At 36.4% G+C, this 17,017-nt stretch overlaps 2 protein-coding genes across 4 annotated transcripts in view; one reads left to right on the forward strand and one right to left on the reverse strand.

The window, feature by feature from the left end:
* Positions 1-17,017, forward strand: part of LOC126856511 (26S proteasome non-ATPase regulatory subunit 1) — a 37,648-nt gene that overhangs the window by 12,772 nt on the left and 7,859 nt on the right. The window lies entirely within an intron of this gene.
* LOC126856515 (uncharacterized) overlaps positions 9,796-17,017 on the reverse strand; it is a 42,430-nt gene continuing 35,208 nt past the window's right edge. For all 3 annotated transcript variants that reach the window (XM_050605072.1, XM_050605071.1, XM_050605070.1), the window contains exons 6-7: positions 11,451-12,064; positions 9,796-10,604 (exon numbers count right to left, since the gene is read on the reverse strand). In XM_050605072.1, the coding sequence (XP_050461029.1) occupies positions 10,099-10,604; positions 11,451-12,064 (1,120 nt within the window). In that variant the 3' untranslated portion in view covers positions 9,796-10,098. The remainder of the gene's footprint in view (positions 10,605-11,450; positions 12,065-17,017) is intronic.

Here is a 17,017-nt window from a genome sequence, read left to right on the forward strand (position 1 = left end):
TTTATCGCGAAGTGTCTCACCACACGAATCTTCAATCACTTCTCTCTTATCTTGTAGATATTTTCTTTTCGGAGAGAATCATTGGGGTGTTTTGTAATTTTTAATGCTGAAAGAAATATACTATGAAATAAGTATATTGCTACATCTGATCAAAGTTTAGCTTTGAAATATTAAACGTGAAATCTTATTTTATCTTAGGCAGAAGAAAAGTGAATGAAACAATCTTCTTAGAAAGAAAGAAGCGAAATCTTATTTTTTTGTCGGACAAGAAGGAAATGAGATTTCTTTTCAGCCGGTAGAGGAACATTTTTACGGATATTTGAGAGTTTGTTTCGAATTATAATGTGACAAGTCAATTCGAAAACGGGAGTTCTTTAGATTTCAAGTGCGATGATCGACATTGCGACATATGTTTGTCAGCGAATTGGGTCGGCTTTATCTCTTATCTATTCAGTCGGGATTCGATCGACTTGGTGATAATCAATAAGAGAGAGGGAGGCCCTTAATTGGAATATACCAGGTCGATTCGGGGCTTCTCCTCTGAATAAATCATGATTTTGCAATAAAGAAGAAGCATTCTTTTTGTCGAAAAAATCATTATTTGGTCGTATAATCACAAAATTTCGCACGATTGTTGTAACGAAATTCCTTTTACGATCAGAGATTATGCAAATATAAAAATGATGTATGGAGAGAGGGGGAGGAATTATACTTAATAGCACCAATCAAGATTTATTTATTGTTTAATAATAATTATTGTGAAATCGAAAAAATATTGATTGTCAAAATTTTGTATTTATAATATAACGCCACTCAATTTTACACTTAATTTTAAATAAATATCTAAAGATCTAATTTAGAATTTTAATCAAACGAACTTTCTGTCCGTAAGATCTTGTGTCGCGTAACAAAGAAGAACATACAAGAGGAAGAATCAATAATTTTCATCTTCCCAGATCAACGAACTGAAAGCTTGGCTTTATTTCATATTGCAACTCTTTGATGAGTCCATTCTGCGCTCCCTTCAGGGTCGGAACTCTGATATAAATGGCGACTATGCGACTTAGTTAATTTCAAGTTTCAAGTTGGTACACTTCTTGTCTCTTTTTAAGTTTCAAGAGAAACTTATAAAAACTATATCTCTATTTATATATTTTGCGAATTTAAAAATGCGATTCTGCATCTCGTCGAATGACAAGAAATTCTTTAGAGAGATCTGTCCCTGCGATCATTCTGTTTCTCGTTTCTTCGCCAGATTCTCATTTCATTCTCGCGGTCCGTCCTTTCTAATTAATGTCCGGACAATGTGCGGGCGGGCGGTTTTATTATTCAAATTTTGGGTCACATGTTTTTGTGCCTCTTTTTTTCCACGTCCAATCTTCAGCCCTTTGAAACACACTGTTCCACTTCCCGCTGCACCCTCGTCAATTCGTCCTGCATGTTTCGTTGACCTTTAAAATGTAGTTACCCCTTTGATCTCGCAAACGTGACTACCGACTGTGATTATCTATTTTTTCGCCAGTAAGTTTAATTTATTTCGCGCTTTTTTTAATTTTATAAAAATACAAGAGAAAAATAAAGCAAATTAGTCTCTTTATTTGTTAAAATAAATTAATATTCGCGCAAAGGCATAAAAAAAAAAAAACAATCTTCGTATTCTCGCACATTTGTCAGAGTTTATATTATCATAATTAAATGTGACAGAAGAGAAGGAGATTAATTTTTCAGGAAACCCTTATTTCGCGTGAATCTTTTTATAGATAAACGGGCATTTTTATACGGCGCAACTATTTAACAAAACGAAATTAAAAGAGAGCGTTTAGGGATTATGATGAATTATCGTTGAATTTATGACGTGTTTTACCTTCACAAAAGATGCTCGAGTGATTCACACAATCGCTTTGAGTTCTGCGATTAATATCGTGAGAGACGACGAATTTGCCCCGTGCATTTCGCAATTACTAGATTATCGTAATCCCTTCTCCTTTTCCCCTCCTTCCTACTGAACAATCATAATCATTGTAGCTGAATAATGGCCGATTAATCATCGGCTTTATTGTGTTGACTGGAATTTTTCTTCGAGAGGAGAGACTATGAAATATTACGAAATATCGATCGCGCAATAACATCAGATCAATTGTGATTGTTATCGCGGCAACGTCTTGTAAACAATATATCGCGATTGCACGTCTAAATAATTACAATTACTACAATAACAATATAGAGCTCCGAAATATATATATATATTAAAATTACTAACTACTAAATAATTTTCGAGATGCGAGCTCTTTTGCTCTTTTTCTTTCTTTTCTATTTCGTAGCATTTATTTTATGCATTTATTTTAACGTGAAACATATTAATCATAATTGTCAAATTAATAAAGTACACGCGTTGAAATTAATTTATGTTAATCGCGTATACATTTAATAATTACAATCATTAAATTAACAATATCGGTGTATTGTTATTATGAATTATAATAAAATTCTTTATTGGACCATGCGGAATATTTTATTTTTATAAAAACACGTCGCGTTATCGCTAACATTAATTACGATTGTTAAGCAAAAAGTAACGGCGCAATTACTAATTATTAACGCATCTTCATTTCGCGCATTATTTCAAGTATGTAGTATATCTAGTAAGCGGTGCGCGCATCGACGAGCGAGAATACAACACGCATTTTGGACAAAGCGAGTCCGTAATTGAACGTGCAATCGTGGCCAATTAACGCGCGATTCCCGGAATTCACGATGTAATCGTTAACGCGGTTATGGCAATGGCCGATGCCTGCAATTGATCGCTATTTATCCATCCGAATGCGTACGCTATTATTGATCGCGGAACAAATTGTGTTGTCGTTGCCCGCACATTGCCTCCAACCTTACGCACGTCGCTCCTCTGCCTCCCATCCCCCTTTTCAATTCCCTTTTCCCACTCAAATACATATGTCATGTTTGTACTACGTCATATGTATTGAGTATGACATTGTAATTTGATGTTTTTCTCACGAGGGTATTAAAGTGAAGACGGAGACAAATGGAGAAAGTCATTAAAGATCGAAAAGATTGAATAGTCTTAGATTTGATTGTGCAAACAATAATCGTGATAAATGAATGAAATTTGATTTATTTTGTCTGAAATCCAAGTTGACAAGATTTGCTTTGAAGTTTAATTGAAGAGATACGTGTTGAAGATCGACATACTAGAACGAAATTTCAACTAAAGCTATGTAGAAATAAATATTAGACTTCATAGTTCTCGTCTAAATTTTTCGGTAGTGAATCCCAGGCAAAGAAATTTAATTTCAGCGACGATTGGTGTCTTTTATTACTACGGAAAATTATTTGTTGCACTGACTCTAAGCTGGCGAACGTCTCCGTCTAATATAACTGAGGAAGGGCCTGGAAAATATTTTTCTTCGACTTTCCGCGGGACTCGTCGAACGATTAAATTCCAGCATTCAAACAAATGGAATCAATCGTCAATAAAAATTTCACCATACAGAGTGTTCCATTAAGTGTTAATAATTAGAAAGAAATTAAAAAAATATAATTTAAATTTAATAAAAAATATAATTTAAATTTAAAACTTTAAAATTACAAAAATTGTGCGTAAAAAGAGGTTTAAAAATTTTAATAATAATTTAGACAATAATTATCGAAAATAGGGTTATAATAATAATAATAAGTTAAAATAAAAAATAAAATTTATATGATTTTATATTAAATATATTTTATGTCGTGAGGTAAATAAATAAATAATGTGAAAATTTAAGTCAACTTTATGAAATGATGAGATTTTCCTTTCAAGGACCGTCGTTTTCTCGTGAGGATTACGAGAGGACGTGAGGTCGAGTGGGCAGGATTCCCCGGGAATTAGGGTAATAAGCAGCGACGAGAACCTGAAGGAAATGCGATGAGAACCTCTGATACATTAATCTCGATTTTAATCAGTGTTCTAATCGCGACTGTATGTAAATTAATTTTGGGAAAACTAGGGCTTTCTGGGAATGCGAAGAGGAGGTCTAGGAATACGTGAGTGGATTCTCGAACGAGCTCTTGAAGTGCTCTCTCGATTTGAACAATATAAAGATGAAACAGAAAAATATATTGAAGGAAGGAATAAGAAAGAGAGATACAAGATAGTCCAAAAAAAAAAAGAAATTATAGAGAAAAAGATTAATTAATCAAAAGAGAAAAAAGAAGGGATGATTATTCTTAGGAATTAAGTTTGTTGATTACTTGTAGAACTCTTTCAGAGAAGGAGAAAGGGAAGAAACATTATCTAGGAACATAAAAGAAAGAGACGAAATAAGGGTAATCGTTGCGCGAATTAATATCTTCGTGTGACATTTAAATCCTACGTAGGGGATTAGCGAATTCGCGGAGGGGGTAAGAGTTGCAATCCCAGATAATCCTCGCTTAGAGTCACCGAAGACCCAGCGTCCAATTTTAATATTTCTCGATCGGAATTAGTTTGCGTGAACTTCTTCCCTTCTTTGCCGCGGATTAATTTGCAGGTAATAATCGGCTAATTAACGGGATATTAATTTCGCGTCTAATTACGAATCGATGATCACTCTCGCGTTATTACCGCATTGTATCGTCTAATTTCTCGCGTTTATATATATTTTATATTAGCCAGCTCTAACTTATTTATCGTCTTAAAAAACATTATTTACATAGTTTATTTATATAAAATTTCGAGTTCTTTTTCGAATCCTTTCTCAAAGTACGAGTTCTGACAATTTTTATCATTATTGCAATCATTATAATCTTTTATATCGAGAGTTACATAGATTATTAGATTGCACAAATTCAACAGAAATTAATGTTTGATCGAAATTGATAATTAATAAATAATAAAGTAGAGTGTACAAGTCTGTTGGAAGAAAAGAGAATCGATGCTAATGTTGCTCGAATAATCGGTATTTCTTATCCTGTTATGTCGCGAAGTTTATTCATGTCGATGCAAATGTAGCAGTAATGACCTTTTTATGGAATGCACGCGAGCGAGTTTTATGTAATGCCACGGAGCGGTTGATAAAAATTGCGTGAGAAAATCGCGCGGTATCTTGCGAAAAATTAATGGCTTTCGGCGCGGCGATGTTACGTGAAAGTCTGCGCGCGTCCATAATTAGACGTTTTTGAAAATTAGGCTAGCAAATGTAATCGAGAAAATATTATCGGGAGGACACATCGAGTGCAGTAATGAGCGTCGTCGCGTTTCTCATTAACATTTTATCAATAATATTTTAAAATTTTATCAAAATTATGTTTATATCGCGAAATAAATGAGCCTAGAAATAATTAAGGCTTTAATTAAGCGCGATAATTGAATAATAATTCCCACGCAAGACTTTCTATTATTTTCGGTCTTAAATAAATTACTAATATATTATTATGTTATTATTATCAGTAAATTATTACAGCAATTAATTTCATTTTAAAATAAATTATTTTAAAATTTACAAATATACATTCCAATTTTGTAAATACAAGCGGAGAGAGGAATATTCATATTTCTCCGAGGTAAGAATTTCGAGAGATTTCGAAATTCTACTCGAGGAAAGTTTTTATTTCAATTCATATTTAAAAGAGGGCCTCGCGTCCTCGTTCTCGGCAGTTTAATGTCCACTAAAGTTCGGTCCTTACTGCATTTTGAGAATGGCGGCTGAGAAATCTGCAAAGTAGGATTTAGTAACTTTCCCTGGGGAGACTTTCGGGCGCCGGAGTTTGTTACATTTATTTCGCCGCCGTTGCATCTCGTCTACCATAAATAATGCGCTTTAATACGTCGTATTTTAACGCGGATCCGCTCGTTAATTAAAATGAGTTTATCGTGCGCGAGCGTCGGAAAAACATTTTCCGTTCTTCCCTCCTTCTCCCCCTCCTTTTATTCCAGCCCCCTAAGTTTGCGTCATTTTCTTACGATAGATTAACGAGTACGGAGGCAGTTATGTCACTGTCCGCGATGTTAAATTATTACAGTTTCTCTGCTGCAGCTGCAGCTGCAAGCATCAGTTTGCACCTTCTACTGTATAACTACTAACGGCGTAATGTTCGATTTTGAAGAGAAAAAGGATCACTTTATGTCTCAAGGCTTTTAATATTTAATTCTACATCGACTCCATTTCGGAGTTACTTTGAGAGGAAAGATTTAATTTAAATTTCCCGAGACCTCTTTGACCGTGTTAAAAAGGCCGGCGAATCCAATTTATCCGCTTAGCTGTCGATTTTTACGGTAAGGAGAACGCGACACTTTTAACAATCCTTCGTTTATTTAATATAATTAAAATTCATTTAATCAAATTAGCCGTTAGTCTAGAAATTATGATTGCGCTATATATCGAACTCTGTATATGTCACGTATACATATGTCTGATGCGTCGCGGTCTGTGAAATGTTTCGCAGGCCAGGTGCATCGGGATACACCGAGATGCGTGCAACCACAAAACGCAAAATGTCATATTTGCATATCTCCCTCTTCCTCTCTCTCTCTCTCTCTCTCTCTCTCTCTCTCTCTCTCGAAATTTCAAGATGAAGATCGGCTTAGGATATTCTTTTTGAGAGATTGCTCCGACTCTTGTGGGAGCACTAGTGTCTATCGAGAATTTAATTAACGTCAAATCGAACACGTTCGTTCTCCTCTTGTTCTTTGTGCTATCGCGGCTTCCACGTGCTCGACTTGTCTTCTACGCTGTTTGCGAAACACTTGACGCGTTTCTCTGTTATTCGACCAAAATAGACCGTGTGAGTTAGACTTTTATTGAGGCGTGATATCTCTTCTTCTTCGGTCTTTGATATCGATCTGCAAGATAATTTCGATCGATTTTTCTTTATATTACTAATTACATTTTTTCTTGAATTTTTGATGATATATTACTTTATTTCTCAACGTAGAGAGCACTTTATTATGTAATCTTATAACAATTAACTTAATTTCTCGCTGTCGATCCACTATTTCTTCATTATCGATTCTTACCGGAAGTAAGTGGGAGCTTCGAGTGCCGTTTAAGGGTTAATGGGGAATTCAGCCCACAGGGGCTTGCGACGATTAGTCTTTCCCTTCGTCGAGAGACGCAGACTAATTGTGCAGATTGCCAATTTCGTAGTAGATCTCGCTTCAAGTAAGTACTCGTTGGAGAAATGACGGCGGAACAAAGTATAACGTATGAAGGAATAATATCGAGAGGTTAAAGACAGGTGCTAAGTATCATATTTTTTCGATCTTGAATTCGGAGATTATTTATTTAATTTTTATTTTTATTTTGCACTGTCTTATATTGAATTAAGGCAGATTTTTATTTTTTCTTATATCCTTATATTTATCGGATTTTGTTTCAAGTTTGTGTGTCACTTTAATTTGAATTTTTGATCCTAACGATCTTGATGAATTAAGTTTCTGGAGTTCCATCTTTAGGACGAATGCATCAGGCAGATGCAATCGCGAGTCTTACCGAAGGGCGTAACTTGTGCTGCGCGTTAATGAGTGAGCATAATTAATGTCGTTCCGGCTGCAGACAACATCAGATAGTGGAAGGGGCGGTCTCGTTGAGTTTCCGAACTCCAGATATCGCGACTTGGCGAGGTCAATTAATCTCGATCGATTTCGGCTGGGCTCTCTCCCAGAGATAACAATATTTCACATTGCATTAACAAACTCAACATTCTAATTTAACATAAATAATGATTAAGAGACGTTTAAAGTCTGCAGAGAGATTTAATTTATCTGACAAAAAGTAATTCTTTATCTTTACGAGATTGTCACTCGTATTAAAAATATTTTAATATAAAATTATTAATTCAAATTAAAAAATAAATAAAGAGAAAATAAATTTCAAAAGATATTTATATTTAAATATTTGTACGCGCTCGAAATACCCTCATATTTATGTTAAAAATTCTTTGTGGAATGGAATTATTCGACAATATTATTAAATCGTCAATTTAATTTTAAAAAAATATCATTAAAATCATGGCATTGGGTCGCCTGTCGGTTAACTCTTTTCCAGGGACAATTGACCTGATGAAATTCAGTCGTCTCATTGGCGCACAGCTTTAAACGGGTTCCACATCGGGGTCAACATCGGGACGGGTCGCGAACAACGATGGAAAACTAAATAATTAGCGCGACGACAGTGAACGGTCGGTCGATCGGACGATTAACGCGACGGCGACGAACACAATTGATTTTCTGATTGGGCGGTCGGTTAGGGGGGGTCCGATGAGGGGGGCCTTCGTCGCCATCGTGGTGTTGGTGTATCCGTCATCAGTATCTGTATTCACTGGTTCATCACCTACGTCGGTTCGATACGAACGGCCGGCTAACCGCGTGTCTCGCGCTTGCGCGAATTTGACAGTGAGATCGCGTTTTTATTTTTCCCAATGACAGAAGTTATTAAGATCGGCCGCGAGAACGCGGATATCGCATCGTACGATTGCATCTCACGACATTCAATCGCGAAGCTTTACTTAGGATTGCATCCGGCTTGCGGTGAAATACCGTGCAATCGCGTTCCTATGTATGTCATAATTGAAATCAGAATCTGCAATTGCAGATAAAAAATTCTATACGAAACAAAATAATATAATATAATAAAATTGTATTCTAAAATATATATTCGATCGAGAAATAAAACTTTTGAAATTTTAATCTTTCGTCGTTCAATAAAATAGGAGGTATGCTAAAAAGACACTATAGTCACGTTTCTGTTGAAATAATTGAAGGATAGTAAGAAGAAGCTTGTCTCTTTAATTATTGCGCGGCGAGTTTTTACATGCCAGGAACAACAAAGGGATTAGGAGTCTTTCTCCTTCTCGGGATATTTTTCATCTTCGTATACACCGATAAATATTATAACTTGATTAACGAGTGCTTTACCATCATTTATCGTCAAATTCGCAAACTTTTTTTTCGTTATTTCTTGATAATTTCATCGGAAATATTTCTTGACACATTATTTGCACATGAGCACCATTTCTTTCATTTGTCATAACAGCTTGCATATGTATATTTACGCGTACAACCAAATATAGACGCACACGCACACACACACACACACACACACATACATACACGTATACATTCTACGCCTTTAATAATAATTATAATTACATGCACGCTGTTTCGTTTTTTATATACAAACTCCTCGATATTCCGTGCGGGATTTAATTAGGGAAACTCAATCGAGAATTTAATTAATCGGCGATAGTTTATCGAGTGATTTTGCGGTTACACGAGGCGCGCTTGGAGGTACTAGGTTACAGTTTCCTTATTAGGCTACTAGTCAGATTGTTTGTTCGCGTTTCGAGTTCTCGCGCGATTAGGCTATGAGATATTTAGATCGCTCTAAAGGTACATAAAATGTTCGAAAAATATTATAGTACGTTTATAAAGAAAATTTCTAGTGAAATGGATTACTGAAAAGAATTCAAGCAAAAAGAGAAGGTTTTATCAAAATTAGATATTATTGAAAAATCGTTATTGAATACAAGGGAAAAAGACACAACTTAATATTAAAAATTTCAAATTATTAAAATAGAAGCTGTTATTAAATATAAAATTATTCGCATGCAAAATATATACATAGAAATATTTTTGAACATTCTAATTTATACTAGAAATATAAACTTAATAAAAAATATTAACAATATTTTGTCGTAATATAAGATATGCTTTAGGAATTATTTTTAAATATATAATTATTAAAATAGGCATTATTATATTATTGCATATTGATATGTAATCGATATCAGATATGGAATAGGAGCCGCTAGGAAGATTTAAAAAAATATTCTTAGCTCGTCTCGAAAAAAACATCGAATACAAAACGTTAACAGGAGTCGCTAATAGGAAGATTCGCGATAGAGATCTTTCCTCAACAATATCGTCGACAATGTGTCCGATGGTTCGACCTATTCGGACACGCTTGTTCCAGAACGAGCCAATCGCGCGAGTAGAATAGCACCATTCGAGTTCAGTTTTACTTTCACCGGCTGTCGAATCACGGACGATTCACGGATCGATCTCATCGATTTCCGGTTCCTTTATACCCTGCTGACGGTGATCCCCGGTCTCCCGGGGCCCAGAGCCTACCTGGCCGGTCGCCAAGCCTGATTGCGATACCTGCACAGCAGCACCTTTTTAAAGGCCTGACGGAAGACCTTGTTAAAGATGGTGTAGAAGATTGGATTGACCATAGAGCTGGCGTAACCGAGCCAGGTGACCAGGTCGAAGATCTTGCGGTCGATTCGGCGCTCGCAATCGGGACATACGGCCGGTACCAGGTTCAGCACGAAGAACGGCGCCCACAGGATCACGAATGTGAAGAACACCACGCCCAGCACCTTGGTCGCCTTCTGCTCCAGTCGGATGATCCTGCCGTGGCGAGAGCTGTTGCGCGACACGACGCTGCTGTTGCGCGAGTGATGGCTACGCACCTGGCCGCCCGTGTACCTGAGCAGATTCGGCGACGACGGATTATTCTGCTTCAGGCTGATGCTCGTCGTCCCCGTCGCGCCATTATGCGCCCTCATCGTCGCCGCACGTCGCAGCGGCGTTGCCCTCGTGGTGGTGGACAGTAGAGTCTTAGTATTGCCTGCAAAAATTCGAAAGGCTCGATTCAAGGAAATGAAAAATCTGTGGGAAAAGAAAGAATCGCTAGGAAAATTTCGCTCGTGCGAAAAGTTATTGTGTTTTTGGGCCGTTTTGTCAAACTTTTAATTAATTTCAAATTTTAGTTTAAAAGAGAGAGAGAATGAGAGATTTTCATAAGTTCTTTAAATATTTAATAAAAAAACAAATTTATACAATTTTAAATTAATCAGAAATTAAATTATATGAAATTAAATGAGCATTGAATTTTGTTAATTCAACAATTGAAGAAGAAATTTTGAAATCTTAATTTTTTAATATTAGATACGAAAGTTTAAAGAATTCAATAATTTTTGAACGAAAAATCTTTAGGATTTTCTTTTATCTCCGTTAAAAATCTTTAAGATCCGCGATTTCATCAATTTTTAGAGCCTTAAATCTTCTGCGATCACTTGTGCGAAAATCCTGGACGATCGTCAAAAAGCAACGATCGGAAGCTTTCCGAATGATCATAAATCACGTTCTCCTCGAACGGATCTCTCCATTTTCTCCAGGTCGTAAAAAGAGGGTGATCGAAACGAGAGATCGGCAAAGTCCGGGCAACCTTCCCGTTTGCACCCTCTCCTTCTCAACCTAACTGTTCTCTCGAGCTCGCTCTAGTTCTACCATCTCTCTTTCTCTCTCTCTCTCTTTCTTTCTTTCTTTCTTTCTCTCTCATTTCCGCAATTTTTAGCGGAACGTTAGCGGCACGCGATGACTAGGAGTGGAGTTTCCCGGAGGCAATTATCGAGTAGCTAATCGAAAGCTCGCGTTGTTGTTTACGTCATCGCCATCGCTTATCGGCACGTACCCAGGCTAGAGCCTCGCCTTCCGCCTCGCAACGTGACCACAGAATTCGCGAGGGTCAGTTGCTCGTAATTTTTGACACCCTCCGTAGATCTGGCGCTGTTGTTTCTACCTAGCAGACCCATCTCCGCATTCTTACTGCCGATAGGCCTCACAGTATCGCTCAGTAAACCCATTTCCAGACCTTTGTTGTTGACAGACTTGACTGTAGTGTCGCTGATCAGACCCATCTCCATGCCCTTGTTCCCGATAGGCTTCATCGTATCGCTGGAGACGATGACGATCTCGCCCGAGGGAGGCGGTCTCTTGGACGATTCCCCGAAATAGGGGCACGTACAGGGTGGCGGTAGCGTTATAGGTTCGTCGGATGTTTTGTCGTGACACTTCCTGCGCATCATCGAGTCGTCCTCGTTTTTGCGACAGGACGATTCCTCGTGAAAGCTGAAGGACCTCTTTCTGGGCGCCTTTGGCGAGCCCAGGGTTTGGATCGTCCTCTGCAGGTGGGCCTCGTTGTAGGTCGATGCTCGTCTCCGATGTTTCCAAGGACTCGCGAAATCCTCTTGCGCTGACAGGCTCGTCCTCGAGCAAGATATGCTACTCTCTGTGCTTTCCACGCTCCTGCAAACAGATAATAATAATTTTTTTTTTTTAATATATTAATATAGAATGATATAGAGCATTATTAACATTATAGTTTTAATATAATTTTATTGTATAAAAGTGTTATTAAAATATTAGTATCAAGATTATTAATAATGTTAAATGTTAAATTAGTTATAATAATTATATCATAATATTTTTAATTATTATTTACAACGTCAAATAATAATTTATTTGTTGAATAATAAATAGAATAACATCAATTGCAGGGAATAATAAACAGGATAAGCTTACAATAATAGATACGGTTATCTTAAAACATAATTATTTTAATACACCATAATTAATATATAATAGTACAATAAATACACACACAATATTGTGTAAAATGTACAAAAAATGCATATTTTATACTCGTTACATAAATTTATCAAAATTAATTGTAAAAATTCGAAAGTTTAAGTAAGTTGAATTTTTTTCGAAAAGTTATTTATTTGCAAATTATTATTTTTTTATGCTTGATAGTCTTTTTATTTTTGCTACGAGATCGACGAATCATAGAGAAAAATATTTGGAAAGTTTTACGCAAAATGACAAAATTTCCGATATCAGTTGTAATCGCGACTTCGAAATAATTTATATACGCAGTACGATAAACAAAGTACGAATTGAAAGATTAATGCTCGAATTCCGTCATGCTCTCTCTCTTTCTTTTTCTCCCGTTTTGAATAATTTCTCTGTTATGAATCAAATGAAATAGAAAAAGAGAATATCTAAAAAGCTTCACGCGGGACAAAAAGCTTTCCTTATCAATCGCAATCGAGTCGAGAATAATCCCTCTACATACGGTAAATTGAAACAACCCGAACGTTTCAACGAGAGATTAATTCTACGAGCCCTTTATTACTTGGCGTGGGATAATCCTCTTATTGCTCGTACTTGTCGTTTAAAGTCCATCGAGGACAGAAAATATTTGGATATTTCTCTCTCGTGAACCGACTTCAAAGGGAATCTACAAATAATATCGCCGTCACAAAACATACTTGGATCCATGCTTGTATTGTTCGATACGAACGCAGGTCCCTTTATCATTCGATACGACCGACGCGTGCTATTGAAGAGAAAGAGATAGAGAAAGACGAAGGAAAAAGGGATGGAGAACGGAAAAAAAAAAGAAAAAAAAAAGGATGAAAAAAAAACGATTGCGTCCCATTTTTCAGCGGGGTGAATAATTGATCGCGAGATTGGATGAGTTAGTTGCGAGGCTCGTGAAAAAAATCAAAAAAATCGCTGCCGTCGCTGCAAAATTACAGACAAGTTGCGAGATGTGTGTCCTGCATTCGCGACACTTTTGACGGCCGCGAGATTCGTTGCATCACCCGTTATCGACCTGTTATCGGTCTTATCCCGGCCACATATCCGCTATTTTCCCGCGTCGGACACTCAATTCGCAAATAAACCCGTGACTCAAATTACGATACGAACGAATGTCAGGCAATAAAATAGATCTCACGTTGAAAAGATAATACAAATTGAAAGTGATAAGGGAATAATGTAAAATGCGAATTTTAAAAGAAAAATTACAATTGTAACATAAAAAAAAAATCAAAGTAGATGAGATAAAAATGTGAAGATTTTAAAAGGAGATTAGGATAACAATGAAAAGAGATTGAAGTATAATGTAATAAAGATGCAGCTTTAAGTGAAAATTTAGTACAATGATATAAAATGTCAGATAAATTTAAGTTAAATTGAAAGTTACGATTTCTGAGAGATTTACAAAATCTTTGAAAATTGAAATAATTGAGTAGTTTTATTCCCCTGCTCTTTTGATTTTTCTCATCGTTATCGGTTGCTGAAGCTTGACAATTTTATCAGCGCTTCGGAGACACGTCGACGGGGTTTTCGGGGATAATTGAGGATGCTCTCTTCGGAAGGAAGAGAAACGGCCTTCATTGTTCTCGGAGTGGATTACGGTTGCGGTCTTGACGGTAAATTGAGAAAAATATTGGCTGAGATAAACTGTGGGAAGTCGAGAAGGAAGGGGGAGATCTCGTCTGGTTGCGAAGAGGAAACAGATGCATCTCGGCAAGTGCATCGCGAACAGAGAATTTGATTTGATTTTTTTTTTTTTTTGCTGTCACGGTATATATTGTAAATACTGGCTCATAAGGAATCTTTATTGGGAAGAAACATGTTTGTTAAAGCTTCATATTTTTTTTGTTTCACAATAAATCCTCATAATTATATTAATTTATTTCAATTGATATGTATTCAGATTAAAATTTATTTTTTATTTTCTGGAATCGTTATTTATCTTTTTTTTTTTTAATTGATGTCGGGTTAATTTTTTGACAGAAAATTTCAAGTGTTATTACAAAGATATCAATAAAAATTAGAAAAATAAAGAATTAGAATTAGAAGAAACTAGAAAAAGGAGAGTAAAAATGTAACCAAGATTTTAATTTCAGTCTATTTGAATAAAGTTTGTAGAAGGAGAGACTTATAAATTGAATATAATCTAATCTATAATTGTACATAATTGTAGGAGAAAGATATAAACAGAGGGAGGAAAAGAGAGAAACATTCTGAGAAGTCTTTGGACACTTCTCGTTTATTTGATTCGAGAAATCGACAGGAAGCGACTTGACGCCGCAAAAGGCGAAGTTCTTTGTGCGCAATAAAGAGAGGTAATCTTCGTTTGATGCGTTCAGAAGCGCACGATTCTAAGTGCATTCCTTTATTAGAGGTTTATGTGGGAGAGAGTGGATGGCAAGAGTAGTTTACTTAAGTACACAACCACGACTGAGCGAGCGAAACTCACCCCTTCACCCTCCCCTTTCGCTCGCCCTTTTCGTTCTCCTCTACTGAGAGGGGTTGGTCCTGGTTTTGCACTTTGAATGTCGGCAGCTAAGTGCAATCCACTCTAAGGCCACCGTGTATAAATGGGTTTTCTCGTCGTCGTCGTCTCGTCGCGGTGACCTTACTGACGTATCCGCTTTTTGTGTTTTTGCTAGTGAGTTCCGCGGGGACAAAGGAAAATTTTTGAGAGATTCGATTGTCACTGAGAGTTAAAAAAAGATTGCGAGATACGAAAAAAATTGTGCATAATTTTTACTCGCAGTAAAAAAACAATTTTAGTTTCGTCGGTTTTTTTAATAGATTACAAACATCACAGGGTTTATACAAAAAAAAAAAGTCATTGTGAAATTAAATTCTGTGTACATAGAAATTATTTGATTAGATTTAAAATTAAATTTCTTAGCTTTTGCGGAAAAGATTTCGCTATTGAAGATTTTCGCAATCCAGGATTTACCTTAGTCTTTCCCGGATAAGGCTTGAATTTATCATTAAGGCCAAAGAGATTTCGTTCTTTTTCCAGATATCGTTACTAATACGTCCATTAACGGCCGGGAGTAACGATGGAAACCTTCTCAAAGATTGCAATTTAATGATCGTGCCAATCTCTTTGAAAGACTTTCGCCTCCCTCGATAGTATCCGATCACATGCGATACGTGTTTCCGCTTGTCGCGAAATTTTTCCAGCCGGCTACGTTTCTCTTCCTGCATCTTACGTTTCCCGAATCGCGTTTCTTCCGAGGATTTTCTCCGCCTAGAACTGCATTTCTTAAAATCCTCGCATTTTATCACTCTCTAGAGAGATTCTAGGATCTTTCCCGAAAATATTTCTAGGATTCCAAGATGTATCTTGAGATTGTTACTCTCGGATTTTATTTTCTCAAGAGTATGTTCTCCGATCGTTTCTGATCTTTTGGAAGATCCGGATTTTTTAAACCGGTCTCTTAAAGAATGTGCGGAATTAGAGAGGAACGTGAAAAATCAAAGATGCAAGATCGCGGATCGGTGTATTTTATGATTGAAACATATTTTACGACCGCAGAACGATGGAGTTCTTTAATATTCTCGCCGTACTCTGACGCTCTCGTTTCACTTTCAGCTTGCGTACTCCCGTCGATCGACTCAGACGTGGAAGCTCTAAACGACGTCAAATATAATTTCTCTCTTTCCTCTTCCCCTTCGCACTTACTTTCGATTCCTTCGACAAGTATGGACGATGATCCTGTGTATAAGAATATTCGAAGGAATATATTTCAGATGCCTTGGATGAATATCAAATTGATTTCATTTAGTTGATATATAACTTTTATAAAATTGATTTTATTTTTAAAAAATTCTTAGGCGAAAAATATTAAGGGATCAAAATAGATGTGAATTACTTTTTGCATATTTAAATTATGAATTAATAATGTGGAATAAAGTTTTTCTTTTATTCGAGATATTTTTTGATATAATATAATATTGAGAGAAATATATTTTAATAAAATAAAACTTAATAAATTTAAGCTCGAAATACGAGTGGCAAATATTGAGTTTGAAGATTCTCTGAAAGCCGTTTCGCGTGCTCCTGAAAATCTTTCTGAAAATACTATCTCTCTTGGTATGTTATTAATAGAGATATTGAGAGGCCAAATCCACGAAGCAACGAGTTACGCTTTTAAGAAAGAAACTTTGAGAAGATATTTTTTCAGGATATTTTTTCAGCATTCAACAAAGATATCGCGAGACTTAGATTGAAATATTGAGAAACCAACATTGACTTAATATCGTAAATTCAGATTACGAACGAGAATATCGAATATAATGGCACACAATTTTTCGCTAAAATTTTCGTCGAGCGTGAATCTCGAGTATATAGTGACATAAATTCATGGGGGAAACTTCTCGACCGCCGGGGTGAGTCGACTTGACGCGGGGCTAACCGCGTCTTGTGATAGTTAGCGTGTTGTGCGAACCGGAGTGACAAAATGACGTAAATTTGTGCCGTCGTATTGCTGCACGGAAACGCGCTGCCGTCAGGCACAATAGCGTGTTTTGAAAGCCAGCGGGTTACGACGCGATGGATATGTCGTTAATAATTGCGAAAGCATCCGCCGCGAAAATCCAGACAAG

The sequence above is a fragment of the Cataglyphis hispanica genome, chromosome 19, assembly GCF_021464435.1.
Source record: "Cataglyphis hispanica isolate Lineage 1 chromosome 19, ULB_Chis1_1.0, whole genome shotgun sequence".
Classification (NCBI taxonomy): Eukaryota; Metazoa; Arthropoda; class Insecta; order Hymenoptera; family Formicidae; genus Cataglyphis; species Cataglyphis hispanica.